This window comes from Hyla sarda, chromosome 4, assembly GCF_029499605.1.
Source record: "Hyla sarda isolate aHylSar1 chromosome 4, aHylSar1.hap1, whole genome shotgun sequence".
Classification (NCBI taxonomy): domain Eukaryota; kingdom Metazoa; phylum Chordata; class Amphibia; order Anura; family Hylidae; genus Hyla; species Hyla sarda.
The window spans coordinates 57,638,181-57,664,053 of record NC_079192.1 but is presented as its reverse complement, the minus strand read 5'-3'; the positions used below and the strand labels follow the sequence as shown (position 1 = coordinate 57,664,053).

General features: G+C 46.7%; 1 protein-coding gene across 1 annotated transcript in view; it reads right to left on the bottom strand.

The window, feature by feature from the left end:
* LOC130367985 (chromaffin granule amine transporter-like) overlaps nt 1–25,873 on the bottom strand; it is a 66,194-nt gene that overhangs the window by 36,611 nt on the left and 3,710 nt on the right. The window contains exons 2-7 of the mRNA XM_056571114.1: nt 15,726–15,858; nt 13,413–13,719; nt 13,237–13,295; nt 9,627–9,710; nt 3,109–3,201; nt 1,821–1,910 (exon numbers count right to left, since the gene is read on the bottom strand). Coding sequence (XP_056427089.1) covers nt 1,821–1,910; nt 3,109–3,201; nt 9,627–9,710; nt 13,237–13,295; nt 13,413–13,719; nt 15,726–15,837 — 745 coding nt within the window. The 5' untranslated portion in view covers nt 15,838–15,858. The remainder of the gene's footprint in view (nt 1–1,820; nt 1,911–3,108; nt 3,202–9,626; nt 9,711–13,236; nt 13,296–13,412; nt 13,720–15,725; nt 15,859–25,873) is intronic.

Genomic DNA, 25,873 nt, shown 5'->3' with positions numbered 1-25,873 from the left:
TTGAAGCTGTCCAAGATGTCTTCCCTGGGGACATTGTTGTCAATCTCAGTCTGTATGCGCTCCACACGCTCCTTCACGAAGTCAGACACTTCTCCCGAGGCAATAGCCACAGAGGCAGACGCTGATGCTGCCGAATATGTGCGTCTGAGAAGGGAATCCACCTTCCTATCAAGCGGGTCCTGGAGGTTGCTTCCATCATCCGCGGGAACCAAGACTCTCTTGGACAGTTTATTTACTGCCATATCAACCTTAGGAGGTGGCATCCAGGAATCAGATTCCGCGTCCGAGAGAGGGTACATCAATTTGAAGGTACGAGTGGCAAGCGCAGGTTTATCTGGGTGCTTCCACTCAGCCTTCATCATCTTTTTGCGTGCATCATTCACCTTGAAAACCCAAGGTTCTCTAGAGGTGGATGCAGAGGCTTCCCCTTGGTCAACATCCTGGTCCCTTGACCGGATGGACCTAAGTAATCTCTGCGTCTTTTCCGCAGGGAAAAGAGGCGGAAACATCTTCACCTCAACAGGCTGTTCAGACTGTACAGATGACCTCTGGTCCAATACATCGACCGACATAACGGATTCTTCCGCCACAGAAGGAGGAGTGGATTCAGTTCTAGCTCTTTTGGGAACAAGAGCACTCTTAATTTCAGATATGGAATTTCCCATAAACTCCTTCATCCAGATGAACATGTCCTGGACAGTAGGTTCAGCTGGATTAGAGGGTGGACGGCAACCGGGACACCTGTTATATTCGTAAGCGTCCGGAAGCGGAGTGCCGCAATTGGCGCAAGTTAGATGGCGTTTTTTGGCGCTAGCCTTACGACCACCAGAGTGTGGGTCACTAGAGGAAGGAGTAGACATGACTCTGGAAAGAAAGAAAATAAGTTAGGGATAATAAATAAAATTATTATCGCCCTAACGCCAAATAGAGAGGGAGAGATACCTATAATGCAGATAGGAGCTCTAACCACTAATGCTAGGCTTGTAAATAGGACTAGCTATGATGGCAGCAGAGACTGAATGAAGGTCTCAGCTGTCTTTATATGGGAAGGGGCCCGGAAGCCCCGCCCCTTCAGAGAAAGACCAGCCTGCAATAGGCTGAAACACCCGGAAGGGAATTTTAATAAAAATTATCCACTGAGCCCTTCCCTAACTAGGAAAGGGCTCAAGCCTGAATCTTCACCTAAATATAAAACTTAAAAAGGCAGCGCAAAGCGCTGAAGAAAGTGAGGCCGGGACCGGAAGTCGTCAGATGACGTACTTCCGGTCCACGGCTCGCACAGTGTAATGGAGGCGAGCGTGCGCCGGGACACGTGGGACGCCAGGCGGGTAAGAAAAAAACCCGCGGCGGCATCCCTAATGCTATGAGGGATCACCGGATCCCTAGCAACATAAAATAGTCAAACAAATAGTTTTAAGATAAACCAGGCCGGAGGCCCAGATAATATAAAAAGAAAAAAACAGGGGGCAGTTGAAAAAAGGTACTGCGCCCCAAAAATATCTCCCCAATACAGGGGAGACATCCAGGCAGGCTCCAAAGGAGCCTGCACCGTCCTGCTGTCCTTACACAGGACAGAAAAAAAGCGAGATGGCCTAGGGGAGGAGGCCTTTTATGGGGGGGCTAATTAATTTAAATTGCTTGGGCGGAATTAAAAATTCCACCGTCCTGCCAGCTTCACAGGGGCAGAACACCCCCGCTTGTGCTGCTGGTTAGGACGTAAGGGAATGATTGTTCCTGCTGTCGGAACAGTGCAAGAACTCAGTTCCCACATGTTCCTGCCGAACTTGAGCCCTGAATATGTGTCAGTACCAGCATCTTACCTCCATCTAGCAGTGCCAGAGCAGCCAACACCAAGAACGGAGAAGCTTTCCCAACAAATTCGTACATGACTGACCCAAAGGGCGCACCAGCTGCAAAGAGATAAAAATATTTTACTAAAATGTATCCTCTACAACCACAAGGTACCCGCAATCTCCTGCACAGCACTCCGGATCTCTGCATGAAAAGAACTGTGTCGACTATAGCACAAAGCGCTGTCCAACACGTCTCCTCCATGTATCTTTATGGAAGAGCTGGAGATACAGCGTTCGTGCTCTCCTGTAGAGATGCATGGAGGGGCCGTGTTGGACAGCGCTTCGAGCTATTGTCGACACAGTTCTTTTCATGCAGAGAGCCAGGGCGGCGTGCATAATATCGCAGAAGGTCCGACTTGTCGGACCCCCCGCGAACAGACACTTATCTCCTATCCTTTGGATAGGGGATACATTTTGGTAGACCGAAGTACTCCTTTAAAGTCATTAACAATAGACAGATTAAATTTTAAAAAGAGTCTGTTAGCTCCATACCAGGTATGGAGCTGTAGATCCCAGCAGATCGGTGCTAGGAGCTTAAAGTATCAATACCTCTAGTTTTGCTGATCACTGTTTGTAACATTGGTAATACTTTATTTATTTATTTATTTTTTCTTCTTTTTGTTTGTAGCTGAAGAGTCAAACTGGTGGTGCTGAAGTGCAGCTGCACCTCAAAGGGGTAAGATGTCTGATCATGGGAGTCCCACCACTGGGGATCCCCGCAATCGCCGGGCCTGCAGCAGTGGCATTCGGAACACAGAAGCTTGGAGCTTCCGCGTTCGTGACGTCACGCCACGCCCCCTCCATTCATGTCTATGGGAGGTGGCATGATGGCTACCACGTAGCCATCACGGCTCCTCCCATACACATGAATGGAGGTGGCGTGTCGGCTGTAGAGTTCACTCCGTGCGCGGATGACTTGGGTGCCACGCCGGAGATCGTTGCGGTCCCCAGTGACGGGCTCCCCGCGATCAGACATCTTATCCCCTATCCTTTGGATAGGGGATAAAAAAAATTTCGGTGGAGTACCCCTTTAACCCTTGCTTTGGCTCATTGACATAGAGAGCTAGAAGCCAATATTTGTGCATCATACAGGACAGGGTGAAGCTCAACACCACTGGTTTGACTCTTCAGCTGCGAAAAAAAGATACTTTTATAAGTAGCAAAATTTCAGGTATAGTTAATTTTATCTGCTGGCATCTGCAGCTCTGTACCTGATATGGAGCAGCTAGATTCCCTTTAAGATCTTTGTACTTACTGAGCACACCCAATGCCAGGCCTCCCAGCGCAATGCCCATGGCTCGTCCCCTTTCATAGTCATCGGTATATACACTTGCGAGCATTCCCAAACCTGTAGATACATGTATTCAAGTTTATTAATGCAGAGAATATATAGTGTAAAGATAACTGTGAAAAGGGGTACTCACCACATGAAATATTTACAAGTTCTTCTGGAATTAGTCGGAAAAAGCGCATTGAGACACAAAGCAGCTGTGGCCATGTGCTGCTGAATCATTACTAGAGCTATGAATAAATGAGAACTTGAAATGACTTTATATGGTGAGTGCCGCTATTCCCAGTTATCCTTACTCTACATAACTTTATGGACTGTGTGTTGTCACCATCAGGGAAGCTGGGCACCACCTAAAGATAGATTTGTGGGCGTGTGACATGCAAGGCACTTGGGATCATCTGGGAGTAGCATGGAAGAGTAGAGCCAACTCACTAGAGACTATTCTATCTCCAAACTGTCCTTTTGGTACACACCATGGCAGTGTCAGATGTTCCTTACTGGATTGGGAACTAATCAATCGAGTGACCAGAAATCTCAAACCTATCTACTGAGTAGTTACTTCTAAAGCTGTGTCCATACCAATGTGCCCCCCAGCGTGCCATGGTCAGCTTTTGCCAGTGATCTGGGATTTATCAACCCAGACTTTTTAAAAATTGTCTCAAGTCTTGAAACAAGCTCTAAAATGTTTTAACAATCTTACACCCACGTGAACCACACCTAAAAACTTGTCTACATCTAAGGTATGAAGAATTATACCATTGTGTCTCCCAATGGGCTTTTTTTTTCTTTTTCAAGTTACACATACCTATTAGTATTATTATAATCAGTGGCCATATTGTGGTCAATCGCATTACATTGGGATATTGCAATGTTAGACTTGTAGTTCGGTATCTATTTGCCCTTTCTTGTAGGTGCTATTTTAGTTGACAGTGTTCTTTGGACCCATAGTTTATGTATTTTGTATTTTCTTTATGTGACTATTTCTCTTTGCTGCTAATCACCTTAGTTTCCTGCGGCACCCTACACTACTGTGCACTGTTCTCTCATTTTGGGCCTAGGTTCTTGTTTTCTGCTATGGCTGTAGCATTTGCCAACTGTTATTGTTGTTGGTTTATATACATGAAAAGTAAATAAAGAATTTAAAAAAAATTTAAACCGTGAAGTGAAATTTTAGGAAATGTGAAAAGAATTGCACACAATTTTTTCAAGTTTCCTGCGACCATCTAATAAATTTGGCGTATGGATTGGGTGATAAATGGGACCTCTCCCTGCTGCATGTATGCTCATCATGCAGGACAGCGCACGTGAATATGGACTCATGGTGGACTTGGGACTGTTCTGTGTGGGGTGGGGGTGGGAAACAGGGTTTATGTTTTTTCTGTATGAAAATGTTAAAATTTTAAGTGTACCTTTCACCAAACTAAACGTTTAATATATTGTTCCTTATGTAATTATAAGACACTTTGCTATTTACTTGCTGTTAAAATTCTCAAACTTTATATGTTTTTAATGTGATTGAGAAAACGGCCACTAGGTGGCTCTGTTCTGTTCCCTGCCGTAAGTCAAACAGTTACTTTGGTCTCCACCCAGCCTGGCAGAGGACCAAACTCAGGAAGTGCATGCAGGGCATGTAGAGGCACAGCTCTCGCAGGCTTTAGTGACATCACACCTGCTGGGGAACTCCCACTTTCTCCTGCTGGGAGCTCAGACAATGTAAGCAAGGGGAAAGGTATTATACATAGATTTTTAAAGCTCTGGAACATTTTTTAAGGGCTGTTAGGAGTAGTTAGGGCATATAATCTGAGTTAGTTTAGAAAATATGGTTTGATGACAAGTACTCTTTAATAAAAAAGATCAAAGATTATAAATAAATAAATTTGGTGCATATACACATTATCATCACACAAAATTAAAGAGGACTGAGACTGGGTTCCACTAAAAAGTAATGGCAGAAAAGTTTGTGGCCCTAATAATGTGTACGTCCAACGGTTATACAAACAGTACAACCTCCAAAGTTTTATTGTTTGGTATAGTTAGACTATATAGTCAGCAACACAGGTTGAAGTACGAAGAGAACAACACAGAGAAGGTTATTATTGTACTTTTCCAGCAGTACCATAAGCTATGCCAGTAATATACCCCTCACGCCAATAACAGAATATAAAGGGGAAGCCATGAATCAGTGTTACCGGTAATCCAATTAACCTCCTTAATGACATTTATCAATAACCATAGAACAAACGACAAGGGACGTCGCAGATAACAGCCAGTGGTAAAACAAAGTCATCTTTATTGAAACCAGGGTAAAAGACGCTACCCTCGCGGCTCAGCCAGGTAAAAACATGAGCAGAGAAAATTAAGAACAGAGCACATAAAATTCAGCGTAGATGCGTTTCGGGTCTTAACCCTTCATCTATGTACGCAATTGCTGGGTACACACAGGTATATATGGTGATCTCTAAGTGTGAGGGGAGGGGCACAGGGAGACAAGCTCCTATCTTAACCCCTTCACAACTACCAGAGGATCAGACCAGTACAAGAAACAAAACAAAACGTTTAGTGTGAATATACTCAAAGAAACACAGGGAGAAAAAAAACTCTCAGAAAGCCCAGAAACAAGTACAAAAGGAATAACATATCACAAGACGCATGATAATGGATGGTTACCAATGGTGATGACAGTGATGTTCAATAGTGAAAGATTAAACCCGTTCTATAATTCAAACCTAATGGCTGTGTTGTCTGTAGTGCATAAATCCAATATACCTCCCTATTGCACAGGAGTTTTAAATGGTCTCCACCTCGCAAGGGTTTATGGACCTATTCCACTGCATGAAAAACAATGGAGGATAAATCTCCATAGTGAACATGTCAGAAGTGTTGTGACATTCCCAGAGATGTTCACACAATGCAGATTTTGAGATGCACTTGTGATGTCCCAGTACGGGATATCGTCCCATACAGTTCTTAGGCCCTGTCAGGTTTAGTCCCTCTGTGTCCTAGGGGCTCTCCTGTAGTGTCTCCCCCATAGTAATATATATTATGTATAGTGTTATGTGTGTTATGTATAAAGGACCTTTAAGGACCTTTGAGTTAGTCACATGATAATGTGTCTACATGATGTGTTTGTTACCCAGAGAGCACCAGCTAACCAGGTGACCTGCAGCTTGACCTATGGGCTTCTGGCTCAGCCCCCCTTTATAAGAGGGGCAGCCATTACGATAATTCTCTTAGATCCTGAGGCACAGTAAAGACCAGACGCCTCAGAGCTAGTGTCCAGCACACCTGGAGGCCTCAAGCCTACCCACAGCCACGTGCCAGTAAGTCATCTATGTCTGCTGTCACTACCTACAGTCAAGTCTATTATAGTCAGCGTGGCTGTCCTAATGTCTGTCAAAGTCACTACAACTCCCAGCAAGTTGCGAGGTCCATCTGGGTTACTGGCCACCTCTCTTGGATCCTGGCCTAGCTGTAAAGACAATTTCCATCTGTTTACCTCAGTAAAGCTACCGTTAACCCTAACCTGGTCTTAGACTATTATTGCCCTGCCACACCTTGGGATAGCGGTGCTACTGGGTGGTTACCGGGAAAACCACACCCTGGCTTCACGAACATTTAGGGATTAACACCATCTGCCCCTGGGCTGCAACATCTGCCTCCTGCACCTCACCTTCACACCCTGTGGTTCACCACAAAACTTTAGCATTACAAACAAGATACGGGTGTGTGCTTTAGCCATAAAGCCGTAAGTCCTCCCCCCTAGTCTGAGTCTGAATTGTGTCCAAGAAAAATCGCACGCATATGCGAAAAGGTTTGCGCCAGAAAAGGGGTACATAACTTTACATTATGAGTTAATCTTTGTACCTGGCAGGAATCTGTCATGGCGGTGAGGTAGTGCCTACGCTTCTCCTGACTGGGTCAGGATACATCCTATATAGATTGCCATGAATATATAGATTGCCCTTAGACATCCCTGTACAAACTTATTATACATATTTTATTACAGCACATCATAACCATTATAGTACACCAATATAAGTATTTACTTGTGCAAAGGTAATGAGCAAAAATATATTACTCTAACGGTATATATATGTATATATTCATTGCATCCCTACACAGTCCTGGTACATTTTAGAGTTCTTAGTAAAGAATCACGACTAGAAGCCGGGCACGTACACTTATGCAATTGGTTACAAATAAAGTTTGTCAGGCACTTTTCTTAAACGTTGCATAACCTGTGGAGAACAAAAGTACTTCACAAGGGAAGTTAATGATATATATCAGAATTATCACAGGTAGACTTCCCTAACTTGGGAACTTGCCAGCCCAGCCTCGCCGGTCGGACTGCTTCCGAGGCTGGGACATGTAACGGGTTCCACAGGACTGTGCCCCCTCTAATGGACTCACTCGGGTGTTCCAGATCAACCAGGACAACGTGGACTCTGTAATGGTGGGGCTGATGGTGACCACCATTTGCACTGCAGCGGCTTGCGCCATTGGGGGAACAATGGTTGGTGCCTGTTGGTCCAGTCAAACCTCTGCAGGAGTAGGCCAGAGGTACTGACTCCTCAGTGTGAATTTTGGCCCAGGACCCCCAGGTCCGGTGGTGAGGGGACAGCCTCAACGGCAATGATGCAGTCGAAGATGGCGTTCCCTCTGCCGGGGTTAGTGGACAGTCTCCATTGTCCTCGGGCAGCGGGATGTGGTAGCAAGACTATGGCCCCGATGGAGATGCGCTGTAGATGATCTGCCAGCTCCTGAAACATTTGCGCGCGGAAACTTTTGCCCGGTGCCAACTTAGGAATCTCTGCACGTGTGGTTGCCTGTTCCGCCATGCTGTTCTTCTTACTGGTTTCCAGCAAACTGAGAGGTTCCGGCTGTGCTGCTCCTTTTATGCAGGGTTTTGGGAAAATGGCCGCAGATCTTCACAGTTCAACTTCGTCATCGATACAACAACATGGTTTCCAAGGCCAGGAGTGGGACACTGACCAGCGCGGGACATTTTCACGCACTTCTCCGGCACATCTTTAACCGTTTCAGGTACAGGCAATACTTGAGGCCTCCAACACTCTGGACACACACACTAGGCATGTCTGCACTTCAAAGAGTGAGAAGCTAGCTCCACCCAGGGCTTATATGGGGGAGACTAGCAGGGAGCCCATAGGTCACTCTTGGGATCACCTGGTCACTGATACCTCCTGGGTAACAATCACATGACATATCACATGGTATAACTCTAACAAGTGCCTTGGGGACACTGAAGGAGGCTGCCTGACAGGACAGCAGGAGCACGGGGTAACACCTCCCGTACTGGGCCACCACAGAGGTATATTGTATTTATGCATTGCAGACTTCGAAGCAATCAGGTTTGAATTATAGAACGGATTTAATCTTTCACTATTGAACATCACTGTCATCACCGTTGGTAACCATCCATTATCATGCGTCTTGTGATATGTTATTCCTTTTGTACTTGTTTCTGTGCTTTATGAGAGTTTTTTTTCTCCCTGTGTTTCATTGTACACTTTGGGGGAGATTTATCAAAACCTGTGCAGAGGAAGAGTGGTGCCGTTGCCCATAGCAACCAATCAGATTGCTTCTTTCATTTTCCACCGGCCTCTAAAGAGGCCGGTGGAAAATGAAAGAAGCAATCTGATTGGTTGCTATGGGCAACGGCCCCACTCTTTCTCTGCACAGGTTTTGATAAATCTCCCCCTTTGAGTATATTCACACTAAACGTTTTGTTTAGGTTTCTTGTACTGGTCTGAGCCTCTGGAAGTAGTGAAGGGGGGAAGGTAGGAGCTTGTCTCCCTGTGCCCCTCCCCTCACACTTAGGGATCACCATATATACCTGTGTGTACCCAGCAATTGCGTACATAGATGAAAGGTTAAGACCCGAAACGCATCTACGCTTAATTTTCTGTGCATGTTTTACCTGGCTGTGCCACAGGCCTAGTGGCTTTTACCCTGGTTCCAATAAAGTCGACTTTGTTTTACCACTGGCTGCTATCTGCTGCTTTGTATCCTGTTTGGAGTCCTAGCCGTGTTGCGGATCCTTGAGAGCGGACCCTCCTGCTGCAACGGGGGACGTCATTAATCGAGTTATTCCCCACAGGAAAACTGTCCGGATGGAATACAACAGTATAATGTACTTGTATGTACCGGAGCCCACTTCTCTTGCGTTTGCTGCTATATACACAACGAAGGGGTATACATATCATTACTATACATGGCCTCACAGTGCATATCCGCCACCATTAGTATACTGGGGGTAATGTGGGGGATGTAAAATCTTATCTCCATTGGAAGACTACAGCTGCTAATATAACCCTTTCTACATGTCACATTCACAAGGTATAAGGGTCCCGATAAAGTCTAGTGTCAAGCCCCCAAAACTGGGAATGGTCACTCAAGGGGCACATTACCAAAGATGTTGGATTATAGGTTATTAATAGTAAAGAAAAAAAAGAAAAATGTACCTGCAACGCTGGAAAATGAGGATCCAACTCCCTGCAGTGATCGGGCAAAGAACATCACTCCGTATGAGCCAGAAAAGGCAAAGACTGGTAGAGACAGAAATGGGAATAACAGATTACATCAGTGTTTGCCAAGCAGTGTGCCTCCAGCTGTTGCAAAAATACAACTCCCAGCATGCCCGGACAGCTAAAGGCTTTCCAGGCATGCTTGGAGTTGTAGTTTTGCAACAGCTGGAGGCACCCTGGTTGGGAAAAACTGGATTACATCTGTGCATGAATAGTGAACCTATACCTGGGGTAGATGTGATGAGGGGTGGGCATTAGCCATAGACCATTGATCTACAAACTATGGCCCTCCAGATGTTGCAAAACAACAACTCCCAGCATGCCTGGACAGCCAACAGTTTTGTTTTGCAACATATGGAGGGCCACAGTTGGTAGACCACTGAGCTATGATGTAAACTGTATGGTGGAAATCTTAACTGGAAGGGTTAAGATTTCTAAATAGAAGCAATTTACAACACTGTATAACTTTCTGACACCAGTTGATTTAAAAACATTTGTTTTCCAACAGCGTTCCCCTTTAAGCTGGAACTCCACTGAGGTTTTTTTGCAAAAAAACACCGTAAAAAACGCCAATTTTCCCGCACAGCGTTTTTTTTAGGGAAAAAACACCGTGTCCAGATGTTAGCTGCAAGTCAATAGTAAACTGCAAAATACCAGATTCACTTGCCGTTTTTCAGTTTGGCGTTTTTTTTAATCCTTTTGGCGTTTTTCAGCAATTTCGGGCTCAGAGGCTGGATTTTCATACGACAAAACCTAGTTTGGTGTTTTTTGCCCTGAAATTGTGGCGTTTTCATCCCATAGAAGTCTATGGGAGAGCAAAAATGCCAAGAAAAACGCCATGTTGGTTTTAAATTTTGCGTTTTTGCCGGTGGTTTTTATTCTTTTTTGGACTTTAGCGATCCAAAAAGGGATGGAGATACCCTTTTTATTAAAATTTTGTAGGGTACCATTAAAAAAAATAATAAAAAAGGTACAGTAGTGATGGAAAAAATTGTACCTAACGAAATTTATCTTTTTTATTACGAAATGTTTATTTTTAAACAGGGATCAATTTATGTGAGCGGGTAAAGCACTAAAAATGTAGCCAACAATAATGAAAATGTAGTGTGTGTGTGTTTTTCACTTTAAAAAAAATTTTTTTTTTAGGTAGTACTACTACTCCCAGCATAGAACACACTGTTCCATGCCGGGAGTAGTAGTACCTGTACTAATAGACAGATCACCCGTTGCAATCCTCCTGTATAATGTATAGATGCGGCCGGCGCTCTTCTATGGTCCCTGCACTGCCGTATATATACACATATTCATATTTCCCACAGAGAGCTGTGATTGGCCAGATGGTTCCAGCCAATCACGACTCTCTGTGGGAAATCAGAATGTGTATATATACTGCAGTGCAGGGGACCATGGGAGAGTGGCCGCTGCATCTATACATTATACAGGAGGATCACAGCGGGTGTCAGGAGTGATACCCGCTGTGATCTGTTCTTAAATACAAGTACTACTGCTCCCAACATGGAGCACACTCTGCTCCATGCTGGGAGCTGTAGTACCTGCATTCATAGACAGATCGCAGCAGGTGACAGAAATTACACTCGCTGCGATCCGTCTATTAATGCAGATACTACAGCTCCCAGCATGGAGCAGAGTGTGCTCCATGTTGGGAGTAGTAGTGCCTGCTTAAGGACACATCACAGTGGATGTCACTACTGAAACCCACTTTGATCGTCCTGTCTATATACATCGCTCCCATCTCTGCTCTGTACTCCGGCCATTCACTCATAGATGTGTCCCTGAGAGCTGTGATTGGCTGCAACCATCCGGCCAATCACCACTTTGGGTGGGAAATATGAATGATTGATGTTCTATTCACATCACTGGCCGGAGTATAATGCAGAGATGTGAGCGCTGTATAGAGCCGCATCTGTGCTATATAATGGACAATACCAGTGTCAGACTGATACCAAGGGCGATATGTCTATTAGTACAGGTACTACTCCCATCATGGAACAGTCTGTTCCATGCTGGGAGTAGTAGTACTACCAAAAAAATGTAAAAAATAGAGAAAAAAAATGAAACATACACACACACACTTTATTAAAAAAATAATAAAAAAAAAATTGTTATAAAATATATACATTTTGTTTAATAAAAATGTTTTAATCACTGCTGTATCCTTTTTTTTTTGGTTACCCAACAAATTTTGGGTACCAAAAAAAAATGCCAAAAGGTGCCAAAAATGCAATTTCCACACAAATGAAAAAACGCCAGATGTAGGACATTGCACTGACATTTTTTTAATCCCAAAAAACGCAGGACAAAAAACCAAGTAGAAACTTAGCCTAAATGGGATTTTGCCGCTCTGTGCACGCTTGGAGTTGTAGTTTTGCAACAGCTGGAGATCCGCAGTTTGGAGACCACTATAGCTGCTATTCACTGTTGGCAAACAGGTGGCTCACAAAATAAAATATGTTTTAGACAATGTAAAATGTTCTATCCTGTGGTGGTGAGTAGACATTGGATGCTCTAGGAAGTTACATTATACATACAGTGCTCCACAGAAACATAACATTATACAGTGGTCCCTCAACATACGATGGTAATCCGTTCCAAATGGACCATCGTTTGTTGAAACCATCGTATGTTGAGGGATCCGTGCAATGTAAAGTATAGGACAGTGGTCTACAACCTGCGGACTTCCAGATGTTGCAAAACTACAACACACAGCATGCCCGGACAGCCAACGGCTGTCCGGGCATGCTGGGTGTTGTAGTTTTGCAACATCTGGAGGTCTGCAGGTTGTAGACCCCTGTTAGACGAAGTTGTACTCACCTGTCCCCGCCGCTCCGGACCGTCACCGCTGCCCAGGATGTCGCCGTCCATCGCTGTCGCCGCGTCCCCGAGGTGTCCCCGACGCTCCGGCAAGGCCTCTGCTTCCCCGGCATCCTCGCTCTCCGTTGCCGCCATCACGTCGCTACGCACGCCGCTCCTATTGGATGACGGGACGGCGTGCGCAGCGACATGATGACGACGATGGAGAGGGCCAACGATGCAGGGGATCCCGAAGAGGACGCGCCGGAGCCCCGAGGACAGGTAAGTGATCGTCACCGGAGCTCACAGGGACCCGTAAACAGCTATCCGGTGGCAGCTAAAGCAGTCAGCGCTGCCAGATAGCCGTTTATGCGATGGCCCCGACATATAAAAGCATCGTATGTTGATGCTGCCTTCAACATGCGATGGCCTGTGAGAGGCCATCGCATGTTGAAATTATCGTATGTCGGGGCAATCATAGGTCGGGGGGTTACTGTATATTATATTACATAATCTTCACGAATCATAAAATTTCCACTTTTGGACAGGAAGTTAAAGGGGTACTCCACTGGCCAGCATTCGGAAGTACATTTTCCTAACGCTGTTTTCGTGCTGCGGGCCACGTCCCCTCAAAGCAAGTCTATGGGAGGGGGCGTGACGGGGGCTGGCCAGTGGTGTACCCCTTTAATAGTTAATAAAGTTAAGGACATATGCTAGATGAATACATAATACTTACTTAAAGTAGATAAGAACAGCAAAACAAATCCGCAGAACATTGGCAAGTCATATCCAACCCTAGGAGTATAAGGAGAGCTTTAGAACAAGAAACGGGAATGGCTAAGCAGAGTAATTATATCCAGCTTTCTGAAGCTCTATCTTGTCCTACGTCCCCTGCCCTGTCATACCACGTACCTGTTGGTGATGAGTCCTACCACAGGGTTGACTAGAAGTTGGAGTATCGCTTTGGATGCAAACAGAAGACCGACTTCCACATTCTCATTTTGTAGGACATGTGATTCTTTGTTGCAGCTACTATTTTGGGGGGCCTCCTTAGTCTTGTTTGCCATCTCTGGATGATTTGAGAGGCCGCTTGAGATGGTGTTGTTGTCGTAGAAGGAGTAAATGGTTGTAAAGGAAGAGTTGGAAGAAGATAAAGAAGCCACAAACGTGTTTCCGTTCTTGTGTTCTTTCTCGTAGAGGAAACTGGGAATGATAGGAACTGAACAGAGAGGATTGTTTATTAGATATAAATATGTGAACGAGCTTTATGTGATTAAAGGGGTACTCCGCCCCTAGACATCTTATCCCCTTTCCAAAGGATAGGGGATAAGATGTCTGAAAGCGGGGGTCCTGCCGCTGGGACTCCTGTGATCTCGGCTGCAGCACCCCAGACATCTGGTGCACGAAGCGAACCTTGCTCCATGCCGGATGACTAGCCACGCCCCGCTTGTGACATCACGCCCCCTCCCATAGACTTGCATTGGGGGGGGGGGCGTGGTCGTGATGCCACAAGCCTCTGCGCTGCACCCGATTCTCTAAACGAACGCCGGATGCAGCAGGAAGATCGCAGGGGTCCCCAGCAGTGGGACCTCCGCAATCAGACATCTTATCTCCTATCCTTTGGATAGGGGATAAGATGCCTTGGGACAGAGTACCCCTTTAATATGAAGGTGAACATTGTAAGGTCATGATAAAGAAAGGTCTGGTTTATGAGGCTCAGCAGCACCAGCTTTTCTCTGAAGTCATGGGGGCATCAAAGTCTACCAATCCTGCACATAATAATAGTAGTGCCCATAGTGGCATAACAGCAAGCTTTGGTGCCTCAGTGCAAATCTGTGACTCGGCACCACTCCAACCATTATGTAAAGTTTGTAGTACTCCGCCCCTAGATATGTTATCCCCATCCAAAGGATAGTAAGTAAGATGTCTGATCACAGAAGTCCCACCGCTGGGGACCCCCGCGATCTTCGTGCTGCACCCAGCGTTCGTTTAGAGCATCAGGTTCAGTGCCAGAGGCTCGTGATGTCACAGTCATGCCCCCTCAATGCAAGTCTATGGGAGGGGGCATGACAGCCTTTGGATAGGGGATAAGATGTCTAGGGGTGGAGTACCCCTTTAAAGGGTCTTTCAACTCTTTTAGAAAATAAACCCAGGCAGCAAAGAAGAGCAGAAGAAAAGAAAAAACATACTCACCCCTCTGCTTGTTCGGGGTCCAGGTCTGCAGCTGCCCTAGTCTTTCTGGCAAAATTGCCCCAGTGCCGTTGCAGCCAGTCATTCACCTCAGCAGTCACATGTACTTGTTGTTGCATGTGACCACTAAGACCAGTGATTGGCAGCAGAGTCCCATGAAGACTGTATGGGGATGTCAGTGGAGCACTTCCGCCAGGCAGACAGAAGCAAGCGGAGGGGTAAGTTTGGGTTTGTCGGTTTTTGTCCTTTCCTGCCCTGCTGCCTGGTCATTTTTTTTAAACAAAGGTTGAAACAGTTCTGCCTCTCAAGCCCTAGGAAATGGGTGTGACTGCTATATCTATAAATGGTTGACAGTCCTTGGCAATATATATAGTAGTATTTTCATATACACTCCTGTGCTCACTATACTTCTGTAGTAGATTACATTGGTTCCTCTACAGGGAGATGCCGATTGGTAAAAGTTTACTTTTATGCGCCATTTCTTCACCATTACTCTTCATTTTAGATCTATTAAAAGTTACTAAAACAAATCCAATGTCAAATCTAGCATCTATGAAGCCAACTGATCGCAAAATCAGACTGATCCTGCTGTTAACCATCAATGCCTGTGGCCATCCATTGTTGAAATGAATGGGATGGATATATTGCACTGAGTTTGGTTATAGGAGGTTATTTTCAGAACTGAGCCAGATGTAGCTGCTTACTGTTCTTCTCTTCTCATTGGGAGTTTATGACATGTCTGGCATTTCAGGCAACGCTTTTGAGTTCTCTTTTAGAACATTACTACCTACCTTTTATTTTATCATGATAATGGAGTTCTGGTGACCAATTCCTTACATTCTCCATACACTTCAATAGAGAGGTGGAGATTCCATATATGCCCAGAGACACTCGCCTATCGGGAGAATGGGGGTCTGAAGACTGTCATGTCACTGATTCTCCATACAGTTCAATGGAGAAGTCCTATGCTATAAGTGTTTAAGATAGAGATGCCTCTTTAAAGAACATGAATAACATTTTGAGAGATGGACATACCAACCACTGTGAATAACATATTATCCAGGAGAAGAGCTACCGAAACCACCACAAGGACCATGTTTTTGGAGCCCCTTTTCTCATCCAGCCACCTCCATAGCCCGCACTCCATGATGGCAGCAGAGGGACCACCCTTCAAAAGACAGAGAAGAAAGGATTAAGTTTTACCGACAATCTCAGATCCCAATCAAACCCTAATGGTACTCTAAGATAAAAACTAAGATCCTCCAGGAAAGAGTGGAATACTTCGGGTGCTGAGAGACATTTAATAGCAGGAATAGCAAATGAGGTTTATTCCCAACATGCAATGTGTTTCGCACCTTGGCGCATCATCAGTGCCGCATACAAAAAATCTAAATAGACAAATCACCAGGTCCAGATTGCATTCAACCCCGTGTTCTAAAGGAATTAAGTAATGTAATACACAGACCCCTATTTTTAATACTCAGGGACTCTATAGTGACAGGGACTGTTCCCCAGGACTGGCGCATGGCAAATATGGTGCCAATATTTAAAAAGGGGTCAAAAGGTGACCCCGGGAACTATAGGCCTGTTAGTTTAACCTCGGTTGTATGTAAATTGTTTGAGGGTTTTCTAATAGATGCTATTTTGGAGTATCTTGATAAAAATAAATGTATGACCCCATATCAGCATGGATTTATGAGGGATCGGTCCTGTCAAACTAACCTGATCAGCTTCTATGAGGAGGTGAGATTCAGACTGGACCAGGGGGAATCGCTGGATGTCGTATATCTGGATTTTTCCAAAGCATTTGATACGGGTAATATGGGGAATACGGGGAACATAAAAGGTTGGTGCATAAAATGAGAAGGATGGGGCTGGGGGAGAATGTGTGCAAGTGGATAAGTAACTGGCTCAGTGATAGGAAACAGAGGGTGGTTATTAATGGTACTTATTCTGATTGGGTGACTGTTACTAGTGGGGTACCACAGTGGTAAGTCTTGGGTCCTGTTCTATTTAATATATTTATTTATGACCTTGTAGAGGGGTTGAATAGTAAAGTAGCAATCTTTGCAGATGATACTAAACTCTGTAAAGCGGTAAACACATAGAGGACAGTGCACTGTTACAAATGGATCTGGATAGGTTGGAGGTTTGGGCTGGGAAGTGGCAGATGAGGTTCAACACTGATAAATGTAAGGTAATGCACATGGGGAGGAAAAATCTGTGCTGGGATTATGTATTAAATGGGAGAACACTTGGGACGACTGACGTGGAAAAGGACTTAGGAGTCTTAGTAAACAGTAAACTTAGCTGTAGTGACCAGTGTCGGGCAGCTGCTGCCAAGGCAAATAAAATCATGGGGTGCATCAATAGGGGCATAGATGCCCACGACAAGGAAATAATTCTACCGCTGTATAAATCACTAGTCAGACCACACATAGAATACTGTGTACAGTACTGGGCACCAGTATACAAGAAAGATATAGTGGAGCTGGAGAGGGTTCAAAGACGGGCAACCAGGGTAATACGGGGAATGGGAGGTCTACAGTACCCAGAAAGATTATCAGAATTAGGGTTATTTAGTTTAGAATTTATACTATGTATAAATATCTCAGCAGACCTTCCAGAGATCTCTCCCATGATCTATTTGTACCCAGGACTGTATCTATAACAAGGGGGCATCCTCTACGTCTAGAGGAAAGAAGGTTTCTACACCAGCACAGACTGGGGTTCTTTACTGTAAGAGCAGTGAGACTATGGAACTCTCTGCCAGAGGAGGTGGTCATGGTTAACGCGGTAAAAGAGTTCAAAAGGGGTCTGGATGCATTTTTGGAGAATAATAACATTACAGGTTATGGATTCTAGATTTATAGGGACAGAACGTTGATCCAGGGATTTCTTTTGATGCCATATTTGGAGTCGGGAAGAAATTTTTACCTCTAGTATGAGGGTTTTTTGCCTTCCTCTGGATCAACTCAGTAGGGACTCATTAGGGATATAGGTTGAACTTGATGGACTCTGGTCTTTTTTCAATCTCATGAACTATGTATCTATGTTAATAAAGTATGTCCAAATTGTTTAATGGAAGGAATAAACATCTTAGTTTTTAGTTTAAAAACTAAATAAATAAAACCTGAAACGTTAGTGCATATGTATTTATACCATGTATGTATTTACCCCCTTTGCCATCAACCCCTAAATAAGGTCTGACCCAACTAATTCATGAAAAGTCATAAAGTGAGTTGAATGAGGGCCCTGTGTCACATGACCTGTTACATAACGGCAGTATAAACACCCCTGTTTAAGGAACCCCTGAGTCTGCAACACCACAAAGCAAGGAGCCTTCAACAGCAAAGAGACAAGTTGTGGAGAAGTACTATAAAAAGTTATCCTAAACTTTACCATGCTAGCGGATGTAAGTGTAAAAGTGGCATAGACCCCGCCCACATAGCAAGGGTGGCGGGGATTGTTAAAAATCTGCCAAATGTTGCGCATGTAAATACTTTATAGTTGCATCATTTGACTTTTTTGGTTGTAAAAAGGCTTAGTAATTTAGCAGTAATTTTTTTTACTTATTTAAGAAAATTTCAAAACAGATGTTTTTTCTGAAATAGTTCAGGTCTAAAGTGGATTTGAGGGGCCTGTACATTGAGGGGCCTGTACAAGTGTTTTCAAACCAACTGGTGCCAGAAAGTAAAAAAAAAAGCTACTGTATGCTCCAAAGGAAGTTGTGTAGTTCTTTCCAGTCGGACCACAGTGCTCTCTGCTGACACCTCTGTCCGTGTCAGGAACTGTCCGGAGTGGAAGAAAATCCCCATAGCAAACATCTCCTGTTCTGGACAGTTCCTGACATGGACAGAGGTGTCAGCAGAGAGCACTTCCTGCGGAACACAGCAGCTGTTTGGTGTGTCTGATTTCCAGGGCTTTCCAGAGAGAGAGGATTGAAGCAGATTTTCCTACAGCCTTTTTCCCAGGAGGGTGGCAGCCTCCTTGGGAAAACCTCCTGCTATGGAGCCCCAGACTTCCACCCTTCCAACTAGGCCGGCGGGGGTGGGAGTGAGAGAGCTACGGACGATTCTCAGTACGGGGTGAGAAGATCCAGCAGGCTCCACAGTAATGTGGAGCCCACTCCCCCGTCCGTCGCTGGAAACCGCAAGGCGTCCGGTAAGAAAATTACAGTTATGTCTTTAGGGACTGTTGTTATTGAACCCCAGCAATGGAGGGTGAAGGGACCCAGGGAGTCGCTTGCCACGTTTGGTTCTCGCATGCAGGCACAGCTGGTCGAATATGAGCAGCTGGGAAAGAAGCTGAAAGTGTTATGGGAAGATCTGAAGTTTGCTCGCTACCAGACAGATAACTCTGCCAAGGCTATGAGGGCTAAGTTTGCTGCCAGGGTGTGTGAACTGAGGAGCAGGAGGTGGTGAGAGCCCGAATGCAGATCGTAGAGGGAGCGGGCATGTTTAAGGGAAAGTAAAAAAATAACGACCGCTATAAAACCATGCAGACCCCTGTGAAGGAGGAAGAGAATAGTCAGGGGGAGGAAGAATGCCTGTTTGATACAGAGGAGAAGATGGAGGAAGGTGGTGAGGGAGATGGCGGCAGTGAGGGTGATGAGAGTGAGGGGGATGTGTGTGATATCCCGTGTACCCCTAAGACCTCTGTCACCCCAAGTGCAGAATATATTAACCCTGCTCAAGTCGCCTTACCAACCACCTCAGAGGAAAGTGACAGCAGTGATGGCGGTGAGAGCAGCCCGGTCGGTGGGGGGCTCCTGCGGGCCATAGTGATGCAGGAGTCACCCACCCGTCTGGAAAATTTCAGTTTTGGCCAGGACCTGGGCCCTGAGGAGAATAAAAGGAAGAAAAAGAAGAAGAAAAAGCGTTCTGCTGGTAGGGAAGAGCAGGACGGGCTAATGGTTTGCAATAGTTATGCGGCAGTGTGCAAGGGGAGCGGTTCCCCAAGTATTGTGGGCAATGTCACCAGCTCTGCAGGGCACTCCCCTGAGAGGGGGGGGGGGAGTGTCCGGGCGCCGGGACCTACTGCTGAGCCTGTGTGGTCGGGTGCAGTGTGTGACGCAGATGCTGCGGGGATCTCCCCTGATAGGGAGGGGAGTCCCTGCACATCAGAGGCAGGAGGAGAGGTGGAGGTGCGCCCGGAGGGGCAGCCTCAGCCTCGGGATTTGACATCTACGGTGATGTCTCGTATAGAGGAGGAGTCAGTGGCGGCAGCCGCCGGTGACCTAAGAAGGAACAAGAAGCCCAAGCTAAAACACGTCCAGGCCAGCCCAGAGGTAGTGGGTGAAGCAGCTGCTGATCCCATATATACTGTAAATGAAAGCAATGTAAATACAAAGAGTGTGAATGATGGGAGTGGTAGTGCTGTGGATGAGAGGGGTGTATGTGGATGGGAGGAGTGGTAGTGGTGTAGATGGGAGGAGTGGTAGTGGTGCAGATGGGAGGAGTGGTAGTGGTATAGATGGGAGGCGTGGTAGTGGTGTGAATGGGTGGAGTGGTAGGGGTGTGAATGGGTGGAGTGGTAGTGGAGTGAATGGGAGGAGTGGTAGTGGAGTGAATGGGAGGAGTGGTAGTGGTGTGAATGAGAGGAGTGGTAGTGGTGCAGATGGGAGGAGCGGTAGTGGCTGCTCCGGCTGCCCCCCCCGTCACCAGGAGTTATGCAAGTGTGGCGGCTGGGGGTTCAGTGGGATCTTTACCTCCTGCATCTGGTGACGGTCAGTTGCAACAGCGCCTCCTGGAGGCACTGAAGAGAGGAGAAAGGACACTCCAGGTAGAGGGAAAGGAGATGGACCTGTCTTTTTGGGTGGAGAGACATGGTCCGGGAGCATTCCGAGAGAGGAATGGGGAGACCGTATGGTCCCTCCAGACAACCGGGCAGGAGGTAGGTCGCAGGAATGTGGCCCGTCTGGTCTGGAAAGCGAAGATGCATGCCCCCAAAGGGGCAAGGTGGTGGAGGTTCTTTTCCAGATGGGTTTCAGGGCTAGGGACATCTTTGTCCTGATTCACCCCTTCGGCTCCTCCGAGTTTGATGTCAGCTTTGTTAGGCCGGAGGGACTAGATCTCTTTTGGTCTAATTATGAGCTGATGAAAAACGAGCCCGGATGGCGAGATTTCGCTGTAAAAGCGGTATCTCGCCAGAGTATGGTAAAGAAAGTGACCGTTTTGACCCGTAACGAGTCACTTTTTTGTTATGACATTATGACCTGGTTGGGCAGGTACGGGGAGGTGACGGACATCCCCCGGAAGAACTTTGATGAGCACAATATATGGTCAGGGGCCTGGACGTTTTCCGTCCGTCTCAGGCGTTCAGGGAACACGGTCACCCACATCCCTTCGGCCACCTTCCTGGGATGCGACAGGATTCAGATCTTCTACCAGGGGCAGCCGAAGCTGTGTCACAGGTGTGATGACCCAAACCACTTTAGTGCAAATTTCACTCAGCAGATATGCGCCCTCTGCTGTAGGGTGGGTCACCTGGTGGCTACCTGTGGACAGATTCGGTGTAACTTGTGTGATGACTTAGGTCACCCGTTCAGCTGGTGTCCGCGCTCGTTCTCTAACTCTGTGACCGCCCCGGCTGGGGAAAGCCTAACGGTTGCCCCGGCGGGGGAAGGGACCAGTGGAGGAGAGGGGGCACCAAAGCCAGTGAAGGAGAAACATAAGACCCCCTCTATGCGGAGGCGAGAGGAGAAGCGCAGGTTGGAGAGGGCCCTTGAGAATGCCCAGGTGGCAGGGGTAGCTCGGGGTCCCACTCCAGACACTGGCTCAGAAGGAGGTCAGAATAACTCTGAGGCTTTGGGTGAGGCCAAACTGGACGAGGAGATGGGGAGACTGCGTGGGGAAGAAGGTCAAGATGCTCCTTCCTCCAGTCATGCCTCTGAATCCGAAACTGTGGATGAGTAGGAGGAGGAGGGGCAGACAGTAAATGGTGGCCAGAAAAAGAAGAGGAGGAAAAAGGGTAAGAGTAAGGTGGCGCCATCCTCCTCTTCAGTTGTAGCCTCAGACCATAGAAGGAACAACTCAGTCTCCGACCCTCTGATCGTCCTTTCAAATTGGTATGAGGCCCTCTGGGATACTACCTCCCCTCCTCCTCTTGAGGGTCAGGAGGCAGTGCGGCCTCCAGGAGGTGCCGAGCCTCCTTCCCCTGGACAGTTTCCTCAGGGGTGGAGGTAACACCAGATGCCGGAGGTAAAGATCCTGGGATGGATATGTCTCTGAGCCTAAAAGGGGTAAAGGGTCTTCCTCTGATTCAGATGGGGGTGGAGGGAAGGAGAGGAAGAAGGTTTAAGGGGTGAGGCCATCTAACTCAATCACCCAGGATGGCGGCACTCACCCCACTGACACTGGCATCTATTAACTGCGCCAGCATAAAGTCGGATACAGCTAGATTCGCAGCCTTTGATTTTCTCAGCCGTGTTGAAGCCGACATTTTCTATTTACAAGAGACCAGGTTGTCAGATCTAGCCTCTCTGGTAAAAGCCAGAAGAGAGTGGAGGCGCGGTCCATCCCACTGGTCTCTTGCGGCTGAGCCGCATAGTGCGGTGGTGGTCCTTTTTACCGCTCCAGTTGAATGCAGATGGGTTATTGAGTTAGAAATGGGGAGGTGCCTGATCTTAGATGTCCTCATGAAGGGACAAGAGCTCCGGTTCATTAACATCTACGCCCCGCAAACTAAGCAGGGCCGTAAAGATCTCTTTATGAGGATTAAGCCCTTTCTTATTACGAGTCGGCAGGTGATCTTTGGAGGGGACTTCAATAATGTCACGAGGTCCCAAGATAGGAGAGGCTCCAATGGTCCGCTGACTTGCGATAGTGTGGCACTGATTAGCATAGCTAGAGAAGCTCGCCTAGAGGACGCCCACATCCGGAGCCCCTCGGGCCACGCAGGTTTCACCTATCATCAAGGTAGTCGCAGGTCTAGGATAGATAGGTTTTATTTAAAGGAGGAAGCCGTCTCTTCCGCAGTGTCCGTGGTTGAGGTGGAATTCTCCGATCACTGTATGATTTTGTTTTCCCTGAATGTTTCAGAGACCCCCCGGATGGGTAAAGGTTACTGGAAGCTGAATTCATCCCTCCTGGAGGAAGCGGAGGTGAGACAGTCCTTTGAGGATTTTCTTCAGAGTCAGGTACCTTTACTAGATCTTTGTAGTAATAAGCTGGAGTGGTGGGAGATATTCAAGAAGCGGGTTGCGGGGTTCTTCCGCCAGCTCTCGAGCCTCAGGTCCCTGAACAGGTACCGCTTGTATCAGGGTCTGAGGAGGAAACTCGAGCTTTTCGTCTCGACTGGAGGTAGCCGAGAGGATATCTCCAGAGTGAAATCCTTGCTGATGAGGTGTCAGTACGATAGGCACGCATCTTTGGTTTTTGAGAGGGATTTCGGGTCCTGTAACATCCGAGTGGTACAGGACCTTTAAGGAGTCTTTAGCTCCCCTCTTGACTGAGGTATTCAATGAGTGTCTCTCCTTGGGCACTCTGCTGAAGTCAATGAGGAGGTCTGCCCTGATTCTCCTGTCAAAGGGTAAAGATCCGTGCCATATTGAGAATTGGAGACCCATAGCTCTTCTCAATACGGACAGGAAACTTCTGGCCAAGATACTGTTTAATCGGCTGGTGAAGTTTGCACCCCGGCTCCTTTCGGAGGCCCAGCACTGCTCTGTTCCAGGCCGAAGCACCTTAAGTGCTGTCCTTAGTGTCAGGGAGGCAGTGGAGCGGAGTAGGGCAGGTCTCTGGAAGGGGTACTTGCTGTCCTTGGATCAGACCAAAGCATTTGATCGGGTGAACGATGAGTACCTCTGGTCTGTCCTCCTGAGATATGGCTTACCGAGTACTTTTGTTAATTGGCTTAAGATCTTGTATGCAGGGGCAGAGAGTTTCCCGCTTGTGGACGGGTGGTCTGGCCGCTCTTTTGAGGTGGGGTCCGGAGTCTGTCTGGGTTATCCTTTGAGCCCGCTTTTATACGTGTTCGCAATCGATCCCTTCGTCCGGAGGGTAGATTGCGGGCCGTTGGCGGGAGTCGGGATGAGTCTGGCGGAGCTGGATGTCCCCCAGAGAGTGGTGGCGTACGCTGATGATGTCACCATTTTTGTGTCCTTGAGAGAGGAGGTCAATGTGGTGATGTCGGAAGTGGACCGCTACTCGGAGGCATCCGGGTCTAAGATCAACCGGGATAAGTGTGAGAGTCTCTGGCTGGGAGGGGGAAATCCCACGTTTGATCTCCCGGACACCCTTCCAGGGCTCCAAGAGTCAGCAAAAGTTTTGGGCATCACATTCGGTCAGGGTGATTATCCCACCAAAAACTGGGATGTAAGCTCCAGGATGCCACTCAGAAAGTGGACCAGTGGAAGGGCTGGTCTATGACCCTCAGGGAAGGGGTACACCTGATCAAATCGTACCTGCTCCCCATGTTTATCTATCCGCGGCAGTGTATGTATCTTGCCAGAGGCTTACTACACTAGGATCTACAGCCTGTTTTTCCAACTGTTATGGGGGAACAGGAGGAACCTAGTCAAGAGGGAGGTTACGTACCGCACGAGGAGACTAGGGGGTTTATCTATGGTAAACCCTGTGGTGTTCTTAACAAACACCTTCTTGAAAGCCAACATTGCAAACCTCTGGTCAGAGAGGGCTCCTCCATGGGTACTCTCCTGCAGGGAATGGTTTCGGCCTTTCTTCCAGGAATGGGAGAGAGGAGGGCAAGTGAAGGACCTTCTTACGCCACACGGATATCTTCCGGCTTATGCTACCCCGACTCTGAAGGCGATACGTCGGTGGGGTCTGAGAGTGAGGGAGATCAGGACCCAGTCAAGGCAGTTCCTTGACAAACGGGTTCTGTTGGCTCTGGCGCTCAGGGACTGCCCAGGTCAGGATCTGAGGGTGGGGTTGTACCTTTTAAACATGAAAAGGATCCCCCAGAAGTTTTGAAACTTGGCCTGGCGCTGCTTTCAGGGGAAGCTATATGTAAAGGACAATTTGAAGTGTAGGAGCTCTGATGACTGGGCATGTCTGCGAGAAGAGTGCGGGGACACGCTGGAAAGCATGGACCACTTCCTGCTCCATTGTTCTTTTAATATAGGGGTCTATAACCGGGTGGGCGCTTCCATTGGCTGGAGTCACCTTGCTGGCCTTACCTATCCGGAGTGGGCTTATGGGGCATTCAGGACACTGGGTGGCCGAGACCGGGGCACTTTATTTGTAGTCAGTTTAGTGGTTAGGTACTAAACGTGGAACGCACGGTGTCTAGTATCTACACAGCGGAAAGTCCTCTCCGAGGTGGAGGTCTGTAGGAACATCACCGGTGACCTCGGGAAGATCAGGTCTTTGGAGTATGGCAGTCTTGGTATCAGCAGGGCTTCTCTCCTGTGGAGAGGTTTTTCATTTGATGTGCCCTAGGTACTAGACCTCTTGGGTAGAGTAACCCTGTTTCTGGTTAGGGATAGCAATATAGGGACAGAGAGAGGGTGAGTGCAGGGTCAGTTTGTTGAAGGGATAACAGTAGGGTGAGTCGAAGGGAAAAGTTAGTGGAGAGAGTTTAAAAAAGTAACATCAGGATTGCCATCCTTCTTCCTGGTGGTGGGCTATGCATGTACACCCTAGTCTTTTTGTTTTGTTTTCAGAATATGTATTGCCTAAAGGGCTTACAGGCGACCGAACTTGGGCCTAAGATGGGTTGTATTGTTTAGTATTTGTATATGATGTTATGTTGTGTTGTGAAATTGTATTTGTATAGTTGGTTTGGGTATAGATTAGGTTGGGTGGGGGAATTGGTGGGTTGGTGGATGTTTGGAGGGGCTGGCATGGGTCAGTTATGGACTGGACTGGATATCCATGGACTATGGACTCTGACCCATGTCAAGGTGGGTGGTTGTGTGGGTGATGGGTTAATCTAGTGTAGGATGTCATGTGTTTTGTAGATGTATAGTTTGGTTTTTGGTGTATATAGTTTATGTATATATTTGCATTTAGGTTATGTATTTGTATTTTTATATTTGTATTGTATATATTATTATATAGTATGGATTGGTTATTTTATTTTATGAGGGGATGGGGATAGGTAGTCGGATCAGATTTAGTTAGCATTCTTATATTACTTTAACTTAATATTGGTTATGTTATGGTAGTGTAGATTAAAAAAAAGGTATGTATATGTATATATATGTGAGTGGGGGGAAA